At 35.0% G+C, this 22,178-nt stretch overlaps 1 protein-coding gene across 8 annotated transcripts in view; it reads left to right on the forward strand.

The window, feature by feature from the left end:
* The window catches only part of gphnb (gephyrin b), an 88,965-nt gene that overhangs the window by 49,651 nt on the left and 17,136 nt on the right, over window positions 1-22,178 (forward strand). For 3 of the 8 annotated variants that reach the window (XM_039690230.2, XM_039690231.2, XM_089118925.1), the window contains exons 9-11: window positions 10,110-10,151; window positions 12,178-12,252; window positions 16,742-16,804. The exons of 2 other annotated variants lie outside the window; for them this stretch is intronic. In XM_039690230.2, coding sequence (XP_039546164.1) covers window positions 10,110-10,151; window positions 12,178-12,252; window positions 16,742-16,804 — 180 coding nt within the window. The remainder of the gene's footprint in view (window positions 1-10,109; window positions 10,152-12,177; window positions 12,253-16,741; window positions 16,805-22,178) is intronic. 3 more of the 8 variants (XM_039690233.2, XM_039690232.2, XM_089118924.1) reach the window with 3 other exon arrangements.

Consider the following 22,178-nt stretch of genomic DNA (forward strand, 5'->3'; position numbering starts at 1 on the left):
AAAAACCCAAATAGCCTAAAAACAATCCTAATAATAGGCTGTAGGACCGCGAATAGGTTTATTTTCGTTTTGTTGCATTATTTAGGCTATTTTCAAATGCGTCAAGTGTACAAATAAAAACGAAAACATTAAGAAAACACAATCTATTGAGTCAGCATGATATAGCCGTTAAAAGGCTGCTCACGTCTTTTGCGCGCTCAAGTTCGATTTCAAATGTAGGCGCGCGACTTGCGCGCTCATAATGGCAACGCGATCGCCTCCCTCCACAGTCTTGTCGTCTTTGTTTTAAAATGCATCCAGACAAAAGATTTAGATTTCCTGGACATTTTGTCGACTAAAACCAAAACAAGCAGCGTTCTAACTGAATGAATACAGCATCCCTTAGCGAGCGCGAAGCAGCAGCGCAGCCGGCCACAGGTGCGGTTCCCGAGTGTATTATGTGTGTGCGCTAAACTGTGGCGCAGTTACAAAAATAGCCTAAATTAAAGCATTTTAAAGTTGGGGACAAGACATAGGCTAATTATATTTAGAATACAGTAATAAATAACTGCTTATAAAGGAATAAATATCAAGGAGTAAATCGTTGAAAAATTCTTTCTATTGGTAAAAAAAAAAAATGCAATAAGAATGTCAGTCGACCAAGACGGCATCGACCGATTAGTCGACTAAAGTTGACAGCCCTACAACAAATATTTGTATCGGTATCGGCCTTCAAAATCCTTTATCGGTCGGGCTCTAGTTTATAAACATGCACATTTTGACTTACATGTATCACAGTTGCATTTATGCATTTGGCAGATGCGTTTACCCAAAGTGCCTTACATTGCATTGCATTTGAGCTGTAAATGTGTTTGTTCAATTCATGCATTCCCTTAGAATCGAACCCATGATCTTGGTGTTGCTAGCGCCCTGCGTTAAAGTTTGAGCTGCAGAAATGTGACTAACTTTCCCTGACCCATCTGGCTAGAGACGCTCACCCGAGCCGGGCGATGAACACTCGTTCGTCAGCTCATATGTCACACTCATTTCTCGCCCTGCAGTGTGGATATGGATGGTTGTCATGGCAGCGGGCGTTGCCATGGAGACTGTGCTATGCTCATATGAGCGAGAGAGTTTGTGTACGTTTATCAGTTTGGACAGAGATGCAAAATTCCCTCATGTCATTGCAAACCTGTATGATGATTTTCACTTCACGCTGCTCTTTTCTATAAAGTGAACATGTGTAGTTAACCCATGGTTTGAGCTCCTGCCCATATGACTTCTGTGCCGAGCCATTCGATAGCTTTCTGTCACAAACAGACAAAAATATTATTAGCTAATAAAAAATATTAGTGACTCACACACCCTAATCATTCATTCAACCCTCCTCAGGCTTACAACACACACATTTATTTATTATTATATATAAATCACCATCATTTAAGTGATTTAGCCGTCCTGATCACAAGCATACTGAGAGACTCTCTCGATGTCACTTCCTGTCTTCTGTTCCCTCTCTCTCTCTCTTACACACACACACACAGATGATGATATGGCGGTGGCAGTTCTCCACACACGTTATATAACACAGTTACATAACAGTTAGCCGCTAACACATATACCAGTTCCTGTGACTATCTGCAAATGCAATTCTGCATCTAATTATAATGCACAAGTAACTATGCTGGATGATTGAATATATTGATTTAAACCCTCTTTCCTTTTATTTCAGCAAGGATGCATTAAATTGACAGTAAAAATAACAGTAAAGGCATTATAGACATCAGAGAGAGTTTTCTGCATTGAAACTGTGTGTATTGTGAAAAGTGCTATACAAGTAAATTTGGCTTGATGCAACGGTTTCCAACATTAACAATAAATAAGTAAATAAATAATAAGTAATAAATAATTATATTAGAGTAGGGATGCACCGATATGACAATTTTGGCCGATACGATAACCGATAATTCTTTATATTTGAAAGCCGATAACCGATATTTTGGCCGATAAATCTAAATCCAAATTTTTAGGCAATTTTTGATTTTCCTCATTAAAAGCTAAGATACAAACACAATTATGATGTTCTTATTTTAAAGTTGTGTAGCTGATATGACAGATTTGTGTTGCACATTTTGCACTTTAACTGGATTTTCCTTTTTTAAAGTGATTTCAATCGTATTTCAAGCAATTTAAAAGCATCATGTTGAACAGTGCACATCTAAAGTGCCTCAGCTGAAGGAAATAATACATTATTTATCGGCTTTTAGATGTCGGCTAAATTTTCTTGTTGGCCCGATAACGATAACATTAAAAATGATCATATATCGGCCGATACCAATAATGTGGCCGATATATCGTGCATCCCTATATTAGAGTGATTTCTGAAGGATCATGTGACACTGAAAACTGGAGTAATGATGCTGAAAACTCAGCTTTGATCACAGGAATAAATTACATTTTAAAATCTATTCACATAGAAATCAGCTATTTAGAATTTTAATAATATTTCACAATATTGCTGTTTTTACTGTATTTTTTATGTCAAATAAATGCAGCCTTGGTGAGCTTTCAAAAAAAAATCTTGATTAAAAAAATCTTTTGAACGGGAGTTTATTTAAACTTTAAGCTGTATTATTTATAATTATTTATAATTACCGCTATTGCTGCTGATTTAGTGCAGTTTAATTCTTTTTAAAAATTCTGATTCAGATATTATTTTCAGCCGTGCAATAGCCTAAAATTCTCCATTTATCCTGGTTTGCTACAGTTTTGTGTTTCCAATGTTTGAGATGTCAAAACCTTACTGTGAAGAAGCCGAGAATCCACTGACAGCTGCAGATGAACGATAAATCCACATTGCTTGGTGTGTGTGTGTGTGTGTGTGTGTGTGTGTGTTTATTTGCACTGGAAATGAGACATAATACTGAGGAAGAACATCATATTTTGCAGTGGATGAATGTGAAGCTCAGGGTCTGCTTTACTCCAAATGCGCTTTGTTTAGCTATAGTTTAGGAGCTGTGTGTGTGTGTGTGTGTGTGTGTGTGTGTGTGTCGTAAAGCTGTTTTAGACTATGCCTGATTTGTTGGGATCTTGTGAGCAGAAATAGTTTTCTAGTTTCTGTGCTCTTATAAGATACTAGTTGCTTTGAAAGAGACTCCCTCAAAAAAAAATCTTTAGGCATTCATTTATGATTTACATATTTGAATTGCATATAACATTTCCACTTATTTGGATTACACAGTGTTAACATGAATTAATAAACTTAATGTGATGCACTTATCTCAGTCATACATAAATGAAACATGTAAGAAACAGGAACGATTTCTGCACTCATATTTGATTTTATTTAAATAATCACATCAAAATACATTATTCAAACATATTTTTCACACATTATTCATGAAAATGTACCTGTTTATATCTGTATTTTTTTATAATTCTGAAAATGAAATGGTTCCTTCACTATCTTTAAAGCATGTGAAAATTACAAGCTCCTCCAGTCATATTTTTTTTTTTTATCAGTTTTCTGGGAAGTGTTTAAAAGGTACCGGGTTGATATTATGAGCACTTCTAAGGATTTGACAGCTTATATTTTCCAAAAGATATTCAGTTTATCCAACATTAAGTTCTTCTGTGTTTTCTGTGCAGATGTTTATGCACTTTACTAGTATATTGTCTATTACTATAATCCATTTCAGATTAATGGCACTCAAACACAAGAGAAACTGTGGTTGGTTTATATGGGCTCTTCAAGTCCTGAATATCATAAAGTTTCAGTTATTGTGCATTTGCATAAACTACTTGTAAGTTAGTAGACCGCATGTGCGTGTGTGTGTGTGCGTCATTCTTCATTTCTTTGTTTTTTTCTACTTCTTCAGGTTGTGATTTTTGCCTGCTCCTCTCTCTCTCTCTCTCTCTCTCTCTCCCCTCCTCCTCCTCTCTCCATCCATATGTGTGTGTACACTTCCTCTCTGTGTCAGTGTGTGTGTGTGAGAGAGAGATCTCAGTCTTCATGTAGATGATGGTAAGTCTTCACTCTTCCTCTGGCGTTTGATGTGTTTTGGTCAGAAGACACGTGTGTTTAGTATAATAATCCATTTGATAGTTTAATAATCAGTCAAATAGTGTTTAAATCAAGGTGGTGGTATGTGTGTATGTGTGTTTTTAACTATATTTGATAGAAAATGTCATAGAAAAAATGTCTGACATTTGAATGACACATTAAAACTTGTTGCTAGAGGTCTGCTATTGTTAAATTTAGCCTAATAATTAGTCATGAGTATTAGCTCTTGGCAATTTTTCCCATGCAGTATTGTCCAGTTGTGTGTAAATATTCATATATTTTGTTCATTGTATCAAACTTTTTTTGTGGAAGATCTGATCATGTGTTCTTTCAGATGTTTGGCGGGATTATGAGTATGTTTGATAACTCCCTGAAGCTGCTTTTAAAATGTTGTCTGCCAAAAGATAATAACTTGATGTTTTTTTAGATGCTTTGAGACTACAAATGCCTGCTGTGTGTTGGCTAAAATTTATTATAGATTTTCAGATGAATTATGGTTAGGATTTATATATATATATATTTGTGTGTGTGTATGTGTATATATATATCATTACAAAACATTGTCCCAGTTTTACACAGTGCTAGTTTGAGGATATTGAGATTATAAACTGTAACTCAAAAGACAAATGCGCACCAATATGCACCAGCACTGATATCTGAAGCAGTGTGTATCATGAATGCTGTAAAGTTGCTCTAGTGCATCGTAGTGTCCACATGCTCAGATGAAGCTTGTAGTTGCGGATTGCAATAGCTGCAGTACAGAAGGAGCTACTAAAGCATTAATAAATACAGCATGGCAGAAAGCGTTTGGCATGCATTAGCAGTCTTGAGCAGATTGTCTGTGTCCTGTTAGCCGCCCTCGCTCCCTTCAGTGGAGACAAATCTGAGTCTCGCAACTGAACCGGTCATTTTATCACAATTAAAATTCTGTTACTATTTACTTGAGCCCGACCGATAAAGGATTTTGAAGGCTGATACCGATACAAATATTTTGGGGTTTTAAAATCCAATATTCCGATATATCGGCCGATATTTTATTTTATTAAATATTGTTGGATTTCACACACGTGTAAAAGAAAAGCTAACTTTTCTGCACGAGATACGTTTGATACTTTTTCTCTATGTCTAAATGTCCACTCCTCGCAAGTATAACTTACATTTTACAATGCAGGGACTGTAACTAGAGATATGCTTGCTATAAATACAGTAATCATTACTTTATTTAGGTAGAAAAAGTTCATTGTGGTTTCCAAGCTCATTAATGTTAACGTTAGCGGTCTTCCACTGATGATAGTGGCATTAGCTAGCTTTGTGGTTAGCTAGTCTATGATGATAGCAATAGATAACATCATACTGCAAATTGTAAAACATACATTTTCAATATAACTTGCCAAGGAGAGATGATGATTGAAGCGTGTTTCGTCCGTTTTTATTTTATTTTTTAAATATTCATTTATCAGGCCATTATAACTGCCGATACCGATATTTTGGAAAATGCCTAATATCGGTCTGGCTCTAATCCACAACACAACCGGAAGACAAAACAATGCTGAATAAAGTCGTAGTTTTTGTTATTTTTGGACCAAAATGTATTTTCGGTGCTTCAAAACATTGTAACCAACCCACTGATGTCACATGGACGACTTTGATGATGTCTTTATTTCCTTTCTGGACAAGGACAGTATACCGTACACACATTTCCAATGGAGGGACCGAAAGCTCTCGGACTAAATCTAAAATATCTTAAACTGTGTTGAGATGAACGGAGGACTGACCGGCTTGGGACGAGTCAATAATGACATCATTTTCATTTTTGGGTGAACTAACTCTTTAATTGCATGTACATTGTCCATCTATTTGTATTAGAGAGTTTTAATACAAGTATTTTCATGAAAGCCCCAGTTCACAGCACAGTTTTGAAAACCGCTAAGAAGTGAGCGTGGTACAGACGCAAATGAAGGGGGGTGAGAGGAGAATGACAGCACAGTAACGGCATCGACAGTTTTATTTCTCTCTCATTGAGTTAAAAGCATCAAAGCTTAGTTCCCACAAATGCATGCTGCAGTTCACCAATACACACATGCTTTTATAATCTCAGCGTACATTACACAAATACATGCATATCCTGTGACGGCTATACTTTAATGCACAAATAAATGCACCGCCATTCACATTTGTACTCTGCAGTCTAAAATGTAATTCTGTAAAGACTGATAAATCAGTGTGAATGAATCGCGTTTGTGTCGAAGACCAGGATCTATTGAAGAGAACTTGTGTAACAAACTCTCAATTTGACCCGTTATTGCACCTCTCACATACTGTACGCGATCTCACGGTTTGAAGATGGAATCAACACTTGCTGTCATGAATAATTAAGCGAGGCGTCTTCTCATTGGATGAGTTCACACGGTCTCATGAATAATAATGAGACACCGATGAGTCATCAATAGGGATGTAACGATTAACTCAACTCACGATACGATTCACGATATGATTTTCTCATGATTTTTTTTAACAAAATCAAATTTAAGACAAATTATAACGTGTCTCTTTTATTATTTCTCAGAGAAAATGCTGCACATTTCTTTTTCATTTTGAAATATATTTGTCAAATAATTGAACATGCATTGAAAAAAATCCCTTCAAGGTTGTTTCAACTGTTTCTGTCTGTCTGGTCAAGAGACTGGACACCGGTACCTTCGCACACTAAGTAAAGGACTGTAAAATTAGTACCACATTGACAGGCGTTTTACATTGTAATAAAGGAAAGATTTTAATTTTGTCATAATTTGCATCATTAAACTAGAAAGAGTTAAAAGCCATTAACAAATTATTTGAAAAATAAATAAATCCATGTACACATTTAGAGAAAAAGAGTAAAATAAATACAACACATGGTTGCCATGGAAACACCTTGTGATCTCAGTAGCTCTCACACTTGTCGTATTAATTACTTTTACGTGAAAACGGAGGTGATGTGCTTCTCACGGTGCTGATTAGTATTAGTCTACGAAGAGTAAAAATGAAAAGTGAAAACACGTGCTAGGTTCGCGCCAGTGTGTGCTCGCTCGCTGCTATTGTGCCTGTAGTTTGTTTTATTTGGATCCCCATTAGCTTCAGCATAAGCTAAAAGCTATTCTTCCTGGGGTCCTCCAATCTTCCATGTGACAATACAATTCATTACATCACATTACACACTATATACACAGGTCATTTATACAACATTCATACATATTTTACAATTAACGCCATAATTTACAAAAATAATAATAAAAAAAAAAGAAAAGTAAATAATAAAAAACAATTTAAATACAATGTCGCTACTCCAAGTAAATCTATATCAAAAATAAACTAAGAACTACAACAGTATCTCCTTAATTAAATTAACATTACCTATCTAAATTTCTTTGAAGGTAATGTTTCTTAAGTGAAGTTTTGAACCCATACAGGGTATTTTGTTGTTTTATAGTATTTGGGAGCGAATTCCATTCACACATTGCTCTGTACCCAACTGAACGTTGAATTGATTTAGTTTTAACTCTAGGTAAAATAAAACTTCCTCCTACTGCATGTCTCGTTGGATAATGATGTGTATCAATACTAAAGGATAGTTTTGTATATAAAGTAAGAGGTGTTTTATGTGTTATGACATTATATAAAAATACCATTAATGAATACACCAATCTATTTTTAACTTTAAACCATAAAAGGATTTCATGCATTTTATCAACATTTGATCTAGAAAGTCGAGGTTCACAAGTTCACAACTTCACAGTAGGCTATTCAATAAACGTCCCTGCTGTTTAAAACATGCATCGCGAATTATTTAACATTTCAACCGACTTGAATCGTCACACATTTTTATCGACTTTCTACCGGTTGCGAGTGAATCGTTACGTCCCTAGTCATCAATGTACAAGAAAACATCACAAAGAAGAATTTAAACCCAGAAGATGAAAATGATCTTCAACACACATAAAATCTCAGAAAATGTAGTTTGGGGTTTCATGACCTGTCTACTAATACTCTAATGATTGGTAGTTGATGTAGTTGCAAAGTTACTTTAGGAGAGCGTCTAAAGTGGACTTTCGAAATAAAGTGTTATCGAATATGCTTATATTTTAATCCATACTTAAAAGTATCATTTCAGCCTTTTAGAGTTTAGTTTGCCCAACATTTGTGTGTGCTATGTAGTTTTAAGCTTCGTAGAGTATTTTGTATGAATTTGTACAATGGGATTTGTATCTAATGTGTGTGATTTGTACAAAAGTAAGCTGAAGATCTAAAGGTCTAAACCTAACCGAGGCGTAAGCAGATCATACGAAAACATACAAATGCGATTTTATATCAATTAACTACCAATTCAGCAAAACGTTAAATAGTTACAACAAATCACATGTTAATTCAGGGTTCTCAGGTTTTATCAAACGCTTGGAGTGAGATCACATGCGGTTAGGGGAGCCCCGCCCCCCAATTTTAGCCATTGTTCTTAATTAACCAGCACAAATTGAAATTATAACAATTGGTAAATCTGATAAATGACAGAGCAATTCATCACATCAAATATAGCCTACTTGCTCAAGGAACATTTCTTATTAATATTATCAATGTTGAAAACAGTAGTGCTGCTTCATATTTTTGCTGAAGCCGTGATAATTTTTTTTTATTAATTTAATTTTATACTAGGGCTGTGCAAAAGTTAATTGCGATTAATCGCATCCAAAATAAAAGTCTGTGTTTACATAGTATATTTGTGTGTGCTGTATATAATTATTTTGTATATATAAATACACACACATGCATGTATATGTTTAAGAAAATGTGTTATTCCTATATAAAAGATTTATATTTGTATAATATAGATTATGTATTTATATATATATACAGAATTTAAGCGCAAATAATTCTTAAATATATACATGCATGCATAGGTATTTATATATACAAAATAATTATATACAGCACACTCAAATATATTATGTAAAACAGACTTTTATTTTGGATGCGATTAATCGCAATTAACTTTTGCACAGCCCTATTTTATACTAATTTTAAATCTTTGGTAACATTATAAATGTCTTCACTCGTTGCTGTTGAATTCAAGTATAAATTTTAGGGATGCACCGATATGAAAATTTTGGCCGATACCGATAATTCTTAATATCTGAAAGCCGATAACCGATATATCGGTCGATAAACTTAAATCCAAATTTTTATCTAATTTTGAGAGCCTGATTACAAAAACAAAAGTCTCACAATTAAATCCACGTCCCAAGCGCACAACTACAATGGTGTTCTCATTATAGTGTTGTAAAGCTGATATGACAGATTTGCACTGCACATGTTGTCCCGAACCAGATTTTCATTTTTTGAAGAGATTTCAATCATATTTCAAGAAATTCAAAAACATAAACAGTTTTCAACAAGTGTCTCAGCTGAAGGGAATAATACATTATTTATCGGTTTTAATATATCGGCCACATTTTCTTACCAGGCCGATAACGATAACATTAAAAATGAACATATATCGGCCGATATCGATATGCTAGCTGATATATCGTACATCCCTAATAATTTTTTTCTTTTTTTTTTCTTTTCGATGTGTATATGAAGTATCACATTGACATCAGTGTTGTTGTTTTGAGAAATGTGTTCTTCATTAACAGGATCATGGTAGTTTGGGTTAGAGTTAGTGTGTTTTAGTGGCATAGAAATGTGTTAAACGCTTCACCCATCTTTTCATCTTTGCCGTGTTTGCTTGTCCGTATGTGTTGTAAATCCAATGTAAATTGGATTTAATGTGACCACGGTTTTATTGCAAAAGAAACCATTCAAAAACGTCAAGTACAAATCCCAGATCAGAAGCACTGTCCTACCCGAAACATGCTCTATGCAAATACGCAAGTGTAAACGCTGTGTTTGCGTAGTTTCTGGTCTTTATGTCTGTTCCCAGCTGCTTTGGCTTGCAGTCCTCCGGGCCAGCAGGGGGCGCAGTGTCTGTCTCAGCTTGGCTTTGCTGGCTCTTATATTTAATTGTCTTCTCTTTTCCCCTTCTCATGGCACCCAGGCGCGGCTCCCCTCCTCTTCATCCACCCTAAGCATTGCTGAGGTATTCCTGCATGCATCTCGGGCCAGATCAGCAGCTCTCCTCCACCTCCACATGTTGTCATGTGACACGTTTCGTCTTGCCCGTGATGAATGTTGCTTGAACCCCTTCCTGCTTGTCATGCATGCTTTTATCTCAAGTGTATCAGAGAAGAAATGACTTGCTGTCATTTTTATGACAAATTTAGATGTTTGTCTTGGAGATTTTTTTTGACATTGGTTTTTCCATCTTTTTTTTTTCTTTTACTTTTTTCTTTTAATGCATTTTTAATGTTATTTTCCCTCATTCGTGAAACGCTTTAGTGAACGTATGGCCGACGGGTTATTGTTACTAGTGACAGAAGCCAATTCATTTATATTAATTTAGGATGATGGTTGGCCATTTTGAGATAATCATAAATAAAACAAAGGTAAATCTCTATGGCAATGTGAAGTACATTGAATTCGCTAATAATTAACTGTATTATTAAATATCGACAATAAATCGGTCTAGATTTTCGGTATCAACAAATGAAAAACCTGCATCAATCGACAACTATTCGTTAACTACATAACACACACAATATACTCTAAAAATGCAGCTTATAAATTCTCTCTCCGCTGTATTTTAGACATATTGGGAACTTTTTTCACTCCGATTGATTTTTTTTAATAGTTAGTTTTTAAAATACGTCTTATTCAATGTTTTATCCATATATATATATATATTACACTGTATAGCTTCTATATTATACACTACATTGAGGTGTTTTAATTAATATTTAGTTATTTAGTGATCAGTAAATGATTTATACATTTTTGTAAAATGTTGTTAGCGTGACAGCTTTTAAAACTTTAATGTTTTTCCAGTAACAATTATTATATTATTATTAAAAACAATAAATGTAATGGAAAAAAAGGTTTTTTTTTGTTTGTTTTTTTGTCAAATTCTATTCTGGATATTAAAAAAAAACAGAAGTAGATATTTATAATTTTTTTTACATTTTTAATTTTTTTTAAATGTTGTCTTTTTTCCAGTAACAAATTAATTTTCTTTTTTATATAAAAAAAAATAAATAATAATAATGACAATTTTTTTATTGGACAAATTGTAGTGCCAAAATCTATAGAAGCTTGTTTCTGCCACGGAAAATAAAACAAATTTAAAGATAATTGTTACATCTGATCTTTTTTTTTCACAATTGCAAATATAAAAAAAGTCAGATTTGCAAGATCTAAACTTGCAATTGCGAGGGAGAATTGTTAGATTAAAAAGTCGCAATTACCTTTTTTTATATGATTCAGTGCCGGAAACAAGCTTCCATAGACATCATAAATATTTACCTTATTTACTAATCTAGTTGATTTATCCAATGTATCAATTTTGGGAGTGAATAAAACTCCCATGTTTTACCAAAAAAAAAAAAATATATATATATATATATATATATTGACTTTTTTTTAGTAGGCATTTTTTATAAATGTGACAGTAGCTCCGCTATTTTAAATGTTGTCTTTTTCCAGTAACAAATTCATTTCATTTTTTACAACAAAAAAAAAAATGAAAAAGTCTTTGTCAATATTGTTTTAGAGAGAGTTAAATATGCAATTTTTGAACTTTTGGTAATGTAACAGGTTCAATCTGAACAGTAGTTTGCCTTCTTTGAGAGTGTCATTCACCATGGGAGTGATTTCTCCTGCTCCACGGTTTCGTTTCTGTTGGTTTGTTCCTATTTATCACTCAGGATTTACAGCATTAGATCAGGGGTGAGTTTTCATTCCGTTCAGCTGCTCATGTTTTCCATTGCAGCGGTGCACATCATTGCAGTGTGTTTTTATTACTGTGCGTCTTGTTGGAGAGAGTTAGTGTATCTGTGTCAGTGTTTGTGGCAGAGCATGCTCATAAATGTGTTTGATAGAATGCGGATTGATTCTGTATCTGTGCCTGTTGGATGTGGAGAGGTTTGTGTGTGTGCGTGTGTGTGCGTATGGGGGAAAGATAGGAGTGTGTGTGTGTTTAGGGTGAGTGACTATGCTGTGGCTTCCTCCAGGCGTCACGACGAGAGTTCAGAGCACACCTGGATGAGGTCATCACACTCAAGTCAAGGTACTCTACCTTGGACCAGGTAAAGAGCTCATCTTTAATCATAGCGAGACAAGTCTAGCCTGCAAACAACACAGACGGCTCACAAAATATACGTCTAGACATGGACTCGAGGTTAAAAATATACCAACGATTTTTTGACTATTTCAGAATTTGAATTTCTTTGCAATTGTTTCAAAGTAAATCCTACTCCAGTGTTGTTTTGTACATAAATCAGCTACGATAACAGATTTACCATTGTTTATGAAAATATCACAACAGTTTTCAGTCGGTTAAAATATTTATAATATCAGTCGACTACTAGTTACTCTGTAAAACCGATTAGACGCCTATATTTTTAGTCTGTACTGAGATGGTTTGTTATTTAGTACACGGTTATTTAGTAATCGATGTAAAATTCAATTCATAAAAAAATATACATTTTTATTCGCTAGCTGTTCGAATACTGATAGTCATGTTCCTGTAACAAATGCATTTTATTAAATGATTATTAAAAACAAATTTTTTGTCCGATTGTATCGTGGATATTATTAAAAAAAGTTTAACTCAGCTTTTAAAATATATACAAATAAATATATATTTTATTAATGTTACATTTTTTTTTCTAAAACACAACTAAAAAGGACATCATAAGTTAGCAAAATCCCTTTAAGCATATATATATATACCATTATTGACCATCATAACTACAGTCTCCTCCAAAATACAGTACTACAGTTAATGTGCAACTAATCTTTTACAAATAGAAATAGAATTAAGTGCAACGGTTTTTTTTTTTTTGTCACAGTCTTTTTCTACTTCAAAATGTCAAGCTTAATTCACTGCATTACTTGCTGTTTCTTTGTAATTATTTGCGAAATTGACTTGCCATTTCTGAGTTTCAAATTAAATCCTACACCAATGTTTTGTGGAGCAATAGAAGATTTTGCCATTCAAGTCACTGTATTATTATGTGTAAAGGAGATTTATTATGCATGATTTTACAGTAGAAACAATGGCATTTTGGTGTTAAGATAAAGAGAAGGCTGTTTTTGCACTGAGCATGGCCATATGTTATATTATGGCATGAATATGTTCACTTTTATGGGATCTTTTAGCAGACACTTTAATCAAGTGAATTAGTGACTTAGTTAAAACAACCAAAATTGCTCTGACACACTTATTCACTGCCATTTGTTCTCGTTTTGTTTTACTCATGTGTGTTGTCGTTTGTGTCGAGGATCTAACAGTGTGTTTGCAGGAGTGTATGTGTGTTGGAAAGACTTTAATGAATATTTTTGTGTGTGTGTGTGTGTGTGTGCTTTAGCCTGAAACAGCTTCACAGTCACAGTATCATTATTTCTGTATCATTATTTCATCAAAATAAAGTAAATCAACTTATTTAACGTGACGCTTCAAATTTACACCAGTAGGTGGCGGCAAGTGACTGTTAACGTTTTTTTCATTGGATCATTAATTTTTAATTTATGAGATTCGTTCAAAAATCCTAATTCATCCACGAAGTCACTGAATGATTCTCTCAAACCGAGTTGAAATGATTCAAATTAATTAAACATTTTAAATACACTGCAGAAATTAACGTTTTGTCAAAACCTCTAGTAAATTTTGTTATTTTGTTCAGAATCCTGGGAGAATCACAATCTCTGTTTTTAACAAAATAAAATGTGATTCTTAATTTATCCATATTTATCTCTAATGCCATTATAGAGTTTAAATGGCATAGCTTAGGTCTGATTTGGTGTGTGTGATGCACTTCAGGAGTGTGTTGAGTTCAGCTTCACAGTTAGTGCAGATTATAATAATGACCAGAGCTTAATTAAGTGAAACTGCAAGCTCCATCATATGGTTTGGTCTTTTCACTGACGTCAGTAAACTGATATCTAAAACCATCACTAATACTAACTAACCCACACACACTTACGTTTTATTAAATATACTCTTAAAGATAAAGCTTCCTATTGAAGAACAATTTTTGGAGAACCGTTAAAAAAAATACAGTTCCAAAAATAACTTTTTTTTTCTTAGTGTAAAGAACATTTGAAAACTCTAAAAGAACTCTTTCCACTCTAAAGAAACTTTTGCGGAATTGCAAAAGTTCCAAAGTTCTTAATGGAATCATCAGTCCCAATAAGAACCTTCATTTTTAAGAGTGTTTTTAACAAAAATTAAAAGACTTATCATGTTTCTTTTTTTGTAAATATCTGTATTCACGCCACTTCCATTCACCAAAATAGGTGTCAGACACGATTAATTCCTAGATTAAACATTTAAAGTCATGAAACTACCAAGAATAAGATCGCAAATTTAACGTGATGGAAAAAAAAACGCTCTTTTTTTTCTGCTCAGAATCACAAATTGATCATTTGATAATACAAAAAAAAAACATTAGCTGAAAGATGATTATTAGATGTGACATCACAAGGAAATATATATATTTCTTAATTAGGTATTAAATAGCCACATCTAAGATATTTAATGAGGGAATATTTAACGTACTGATATCCCTGTGCTTTTACAGTTTCTTTTTTTTTTCAGTGCATCTTCATTTTTCTTATTTTATTCACTCAGAAACACATTGCAATAGTTAAAATTGGTGTTGCATGACATTTGATGTGGACTTTGTATGACTGGCTATATAGTTCCCTAAAGCATAGGTGTCTGTGTGTGTTTACCATGTATTATTCTTGGCGATTTTAATGTAATCTATATGAAATGTTCATGAGCATCCTTTTTAGTTCTTCAGACACCTGAAAGGTAAAGGGGTCATATGATGCTTTTAAATATTTTCCTTTAGCGTGTAATGCATCTGTTTGTGCATATATGATATTTGCAAAGTTACAAAGCTCCTAGTCTCCTACAATAGGGATTTATTCCATCAGAGAAAGGCGTGTTTGTAAAGTTGGTTCCGATCGATCGATCTAAAAGGACAATATTATTATTATTAGCTTTGCTTTTAGAAGCTGAAGCTCAGGATTATGGTATAAGGGGTGTTATATTTCAGTCTCACGCTTGAAGTGTTCGGCCAATCACAACGCACTCTGTCAGCTGGCCAATCAGAGCACTCTGAGCTTTACAGAAGGAGGAGCTTTGTAGAAATCAGACGGGTGTGTTTCCCGTACTCGCTGATTTACTATTATTTTAATGAAGAAATCAACTAGATAGTCACGACTGTCTCCCGAATACATATACATATTGTCGCAAATTGGTCATTCAACCACGTTGGTTAATGAAATCACACGTGATCGAATTAATGCTAAATGCTTTGCTATAAATTACAGACATGGCATCTGAGGAATATTTATCATTTTTCTCAGTTTTTTGCTTTATTTCTAGATTCAATCATAGGCTTGTTCTTATGGTGCGTTCACACCGGACGCGAATAGCGCGTCAGGTGCGAATGATTTCAAAGTTAAAGGATTAGTTCACTTTTGAAAAAACTTTTGCTGATAATTTACTCACCCCCATGTCATCCAAGATGTCCATGTCCTTCTTTCTTCAGTCGAAAAGAAATTAAGGTTTTTGATGAAAACATTCCAGGATTTTTCTCCATATAATGGACTTCAATGGGAACCAAACGGTCCAAGGTCCAAAAGACAGTTAATAACAGTTTCTTATCATGCGAAACGATCGGTTATTTCAAAACTTATTCCAAAAATGTAACTTTTCTAAGGACAAATGCTAGCCTTGCTGTATTCTGTGAGGCGCGTTTGTAACGTCACGTAATACGTAATTACGTTCAAAAGGTCACGGACGACGTAGCCGGAAGTACAGAGTCAGTGTTTAAGTTGAACGCACAGGTTGAATGTGCAAACTAGCTCAAACACCGTTTACAAAAAAAAAAAGGTAAAACAACGATGTCACGCGATTTTGATTCTGTACTTCCGGCCACCAATGGATTCGCAAATTAACACAAAGTGGTCAAGCGTCAAACTAGGCACGGTAGACGCGAATTTGACGTACTATCCGGTACTAACGTACTATTACACTAGAGCTCATGCAAAAACGACGCTTTAAATCTCTTGACAAACTAAAAGAGTAATTGACATTTGTATGTATCATAGATAAAAGATACAGATTGTACTGAATGTCATCTTACTTATTTTGCTCAAGAAAAGGAATTATCGAGTCCACATGTCATGCAAACAAGAAACTACTCTTCTAACCACAGGTCGACGCTGTCGTTCCTGACACACACTTTGCGATGCTGTTTGCGAATGTTAGTTGGATCTATAGTTTCGGTAAACACCGACTCGTTGAACTATGATAACGACAATAGGAAACAGAGCCCTCAGTGGGATTAGAGGAGCTGCAATAACGTACAATATGTGAATATTAAAGCATGCTAACCTATTCTACTACAAATAATGAACTTTAAAATAGCTTCATATGACCCCTTTAACTGTACCTTCTGTGTGTGTGTCTTTGAGTTGCCTGATGCCGCTGTCAGTCTTCAGTGCGAGTGTTTCTTGTGTTTCTTGTAACTGATGGACTGATGACTTTATCTCCGTAAGCTCCAGTGTAGGTTGGAGGTGCTTAAAGACGATCGCCGAGGCCATAGGACCTTCAGTTCTCGAGTAACTATCCCAGAACCATCAACAAACTCTCTCTCTTTGCCTTGTTTTTTTTTTTTTGCTCGCCACTTCTTTGTATCTTTCTTTTAGCATTTCCTAATCTTATTTTGCTTTTCTTTTTGTGTATTTTGAATATATGGGTAGAATATGAGTTAGTTAACATGAACTAACAGCAATCTTAGTAAATATACATTTTAACATTTACTAATATATTATTAAAATCAAACATTGTATGATAACATGAACTAACAATGAAAAGTTGAATTTGTATTAACCCTCAAACCGTATTCACTTTATAGCCCTTAATCCTGTTATTGTGGACAAATGTGGGCACAGAGGACACAGGTGTGATCCTAATTTTTATTTATTATAAATGTTATATCACTGTCTTCGATAAAGTTTTGTCTATCCATTTATGATGTTTTTTTTTAGTTTGGGGGTATTTTTGAATTTATTTACTTCAAAAAGTACCATATTTTCTATGTAAATTATGCTTATTTTTATGTTTTATTTTTACATTAAAATATCATTCCAATAAGTTCTTAGAGCTAAAACCTAAAGATGAAGTGACTTTGCCGTCACCTGTGCTGTGTCTGAAACCGCTCACTCGTTCACTCATTCACTAATCCCTATATAGTGTATGGCATTTGAGTGCACTATATCTGCAAGGAGTGAAGGAGATGAAGTGAGTGAATTCGGACGCTGACGTTTACACTGTGCGTCGGAGAGTTGGAGCTGTCGCAGAAAAGGCTTCGTCACGCGTACTGATAAAACTCCTTTTATCTTACATTACCTACTTTATAAAATAATATTAACAACAATAACAATCATAATGACTTTATTTTGTAATTATACCTCCGTGCCAGCTTTGTAGTTTCATCGACTGAAATTGTACATTAACTCTCACGTTCACAGATGACGTGTCGTCGAGCGCCCTCCGGCGACCGTTATTATGTTCAAAACGACGATTAACGGATATTTTTCAAATCCTTCACTGGATGTAATGTAATCTCTGGTTTAAACTTGCTCGCGCCGAACTTTCATGCGCGCTCAGTTCTCTCCGCATTGGATTGTGGGAAATAGGGCTTCAGCGAGTGTACATCGAATGTACACTCGAATTCAGAGAGGATTGTGGGTAAAAGTAGTGAATGAATGTAGGGAATGATGTCGTTCACTCAGAATTCGGACACCACTACAAAATGGCCGACACCCGATATAGTGCACTATTTAGTGGATAGGGAGCGATTTCAGACACAGCTCTGGTGTCTTATTTTGGCTTATTTTAGAATGCTCTAAATTACAGTTTTTCCCATTCATTTCTTTGGGTGCTCATTTTTGACCCAAATTCAAGATTAAGGAGGTTTTTTTTCACCTTCTTAACATTGTTGATATGAGTCAAAAAAATTGTGTGTTCAAGAGGCAAAGTTAGGAAAAGTAGCCAAGTGTTGTAGCGCTCAGATCAAGGGAAGTATTTTTAAAAAAATAAATCAAAACTATTTTGCCCACATTTGTCCAGAATACGGTTTTAGGGTTAACTAACATTAACAAAAACTAAAAATGGTTATACTTACACTTTACAATAAAGCTAATTAGTTAACTACCTTAGGTAACATGAACTAAGTATGAAGTTGGTTGTATTTGTTAACATTAATGCACTGTGAAGTAACATGTACAGTTGTATTTTTATTAACTAACATTAACAAAGATTAATAAATACTGTATTGCTCCTTGTTAGTTCATGTTAGTTAATACACTAACTAATTAACCTTTTTGTAAAGTGTTACCATAAAAATGTACCATAAAGGCTAATATAGCATGAAAAGCTTCCATGTTAGTTGCATAAAATGGTGATTTTAGCCTGAAAAGTGCCTATTGTTGAACCTTTATAATACACAGAGTCAGATTACTGGAATCCCTGAACATTTCTGCTTGTTTGTTCACTTTTTTCAGAAGCTATAGTGTTTTGTGAGTTTTGCTGACACCATCATATTGTTTGATTTATTATCGCCGTGCTGCTCGCTGCGTTTTGCTCTTTCAGCTGTTCTGTGTGTCTCTCTCACGTGTTTCATGAGCTGTGTGGCGCTCTCGTAACGGTCTTTCTCTCCTCCTTCGGTTCTTCACTAGATGCTGTCTGCTTCTCCTCGGGAACGTTTGACTCTATCATCCTCTCTCTTTCTCGCTGTAGAGCACTATCTTTCCTGACACTGATTATAGGGTGGTTTTCACAAGTACAGTCATCACAAACTCCAGGAACTATCACTTCAGTCCGGAAGTAACATGTTGAGGTTACAGAGAGGATGATGTTTTTAAGAAGGGAATAAGACACATGAGTTGGGCTCTATATAGGAGCCTAGTGTTCTTGACTCGATTATAAAGAACCCTTTATGCCAAAAAGCTCTTATGGCCGGTTCAGATTACACGATTTTAGCCTGATTTTGGCACGATCAGTTTGGCGTAGGGTGTCGTGGGGATTCGTATGCGACAACGGGCGTCGGGATGCAAGATTTGATCGTTTCATCTTGTATAGTGTGTCATAGTGGGCGACAGCCGACGTCACGATGAAAAGACTGTGTGTTTTTTTTTTTAGTCCTCCACGACTTGTTTCGTCAAGAGTGAGTTATTGAGTGAGTGAGTTATTGAGTGAGTTAATGAGTGAGTTATTGAGTGAGTGAGTTATTGAGTGAGTTATTGAGTGAGTGAGTTATTGAGTGAGTTATTGAGTGAGTGATTTATTGAGTGAGTTATTGAGTGAGTTATTGAGTGAGTTATTGAGTGAGTGAGTGAGTGAGTTATTGAGTGAGTTATTGAGTGAGTTAATGAGTGAGTTATTGAGTGAGTGAGTTATTGAGTGAGTTATTGAGTGAGTGAGTTATTGAGTGAGTGAGTGAGTGAGTTATTGAGTGAGTGAGTGAGTGAGTCAGTGAGTGAGTGAGTGAGTGAGACAGTGAGTGAGTTATTGAGTGAGTGAGTGAGTTATTGAGTGAGTGAGTGAGTGAGTCAGTGAGTGAGTGAGTGAGACAGTGAGTGAGTTATTGAGTGAGTGAGTGAGTTATTGAGTGAGTGAGTTATTGAGTGAGTGAGTGAGTGAGTTATTGAGTGAGTGAGTGAGTGAGTGAGTCAGTGAGTGAGTTATTGAGTGAGTGAGTGAGTTATTGAGTGAGTGAGTGAGTGAGTGAGTGAGTGAGTTATTGAGTGAGTTATTGAGTGAGTGAGTGAGTTATTGAGTGAGTGAGTTATTGAGTGAGTGATTTATTGAGTGAGTTATTGTGTTTGTGTGTGTGTGTGTGTGTGTGTGTGTTATTGAGTGAGTTATTGAGTGAGTGAGTGAGTTATTGAGTGAGTTATTGAGTGAGTGAGTTATTAAGTGAGTTATTGAGTTATTGAGTGAGTTATTGAGTGAGTTATTGAGTGAGTTATTCAGTGAGTGAGTGAGTGAGTTATTGAGTGAGTGAGTGAGTTATTGAGTGAGTGAGTGAGTTATTGAGTGAGTTATTGAGTGAGTGATTTATTGAGTGAGTGAGTTATTGAGTAAGTTATTGAGTGAGTGAGTGAGTGATTAATTGAGTGAGTGATTTATTGAGTGAGTGAGTTATTGAGTGAGTTATTGAGTGAGTGAGTTATTGAGTGAGTGAGTGAGTCAGTGAGTGAGTGAGACAGTGAGTGAGTGAGTGAGTGAGTTATTGAGTGAGTGAGTCAGTGAGTGAGTGAGTGAGACAGTGAGTGAGTGAGTGAGTTATTGAGTGAGTTATTGAGTGAGTCATTGAGTGAGTGAGTGAGTGAGTTATTGAGTGAGTGATTTATTGAGTGAGTTATTGTGTTTGTGTGTGTGTGTTATTGAGTGAGTTATTGAGTGAGTGAGTGAGTTATTGAGTGAGTGAGTGAGTGAGTGAGTTATTCAGTGAGTGATTTATTGAGTGAGTGAGTGAGTTATTGAGTGAGTGAGTGAGTTATTGAGTGAGTGAGTGAGTTATTGAGTGAGTTATTGTGTTTGTGTGTGTGTGTGTTATTGAGTGAGTTATTGAGTGAGTGAGTGAGTTATTGAGTGAGTGATTTATTGAGTGAGTTATTGTGTTTGTGTGTGTGTGTTATTGAGTGAGTTATTGAGTGAGTGAGTGAGTTATTGAGTGAGTGAGTGAGTGAGTTATTCATTGAGTGAGTTATTGAGTGAGTGATTTATTGAGTGAGTGAGTGAGTTATTGAGTGAGTGATTTATTGAGTGAGTGAGTTATTGAGTGAGTTATTGAGTGTGTGAGTTATTGAGTGAGTGAGTGTGTTATTGAGTGTGTGATTTATTGAGTGAGTGTGTTATTGAGTGAGTGATTTATTGAGTGAGTGAGTGAGTTATTGAGTGAGTGAGTGTGTTATTGAGTGAGTGAGTTATTGAGTGAGTGAGTGAGTTATTCAGTGAGTGATTTATTGAGTGAGTGTATTATTGAGTGAGTGAGTTATTGAGTGAGTTATTGAGTGAGTTATTGAGTGAGTTATTGAGTGTGTGAGTTATTGAGTGAGTGAGTGTGTTTGTGAGTGAGTGAGTAAGTTATTGAGTGAGTGCATTTGTGTGTGCGTGTGTGTGAGTGTGTTTATGTGAGTGTGTGTGTTTGTGTGAGTGAGTGAGTGAGTGAGTGAGTGCGTTTGTGTGAGCGAGTGTGTGTATGTGTGCAAGTGAATGTGTGTGTGAGACGGCACGCGATGACTGGTCGGAAAGCAACGTGTAGTCAGACATGTTTGTTGTCCGCGACACGACAAGATTGTAGGAGTTAAAACACGTAATCTGACGCAGTGACTATCGCAACAGACTAAAACATGGTGTAATCTGAACCAGGCATTAAATGATTGCATAATACTTTCAAATTTGAATTATTTCCAGTTTTCTCCTGTGATAAATTCTGTTTAATGTTTAAAATTAATGAATTCAAACTAAATCCACTGAAAGCTTCTATATATGAAGTGAATATCCAGTTGAAATTGACAGATTGTTATCATGGGAATAGGGTAGATTCAGTCTTTTAAAAATGAAGTTGAATGTTATTACGTCTCTGATCTCTAATATTTCTCCTGAATCTCACTGCCATTTAAAGGTTTGGGGTCAGTAAGGTTTTTGCTTTTCTTTTTTTAAATAAATTGTTTTATTCAGCAAGGATGCATTAAATTGATCAAAAGGGGCAGTAAAGATTTTATAGTGTTACAAACAATCATAAATAATTTCTGTGTGAACTTTCTATTCATTAAATCATCAATGTTCGGAATTCTATTCGGAATCTTGAGTTTCCAAAAAAAACCGAAATGTTCCAGAGAAATTGTGATTTCTGGAGCATCATGTGAGTAATGATGCTGAAAATACTGCTTTGATCACTGGAATAAATTACACTTTAACTAA

Source organism: Pimephales promelas, chromosome 13, assembly GCF_988280905.1.
Source record: "Pimephales promelas chromosome 13, fPimPro1.hap1.1, whole genome shotgun sequence".
Lineage (NCBI taxonomy): Eukaryota > Metazoa > Chordata > Actinopteri > Cypriniformes > Leuciscidae > Pimephales > Pimephales promelas.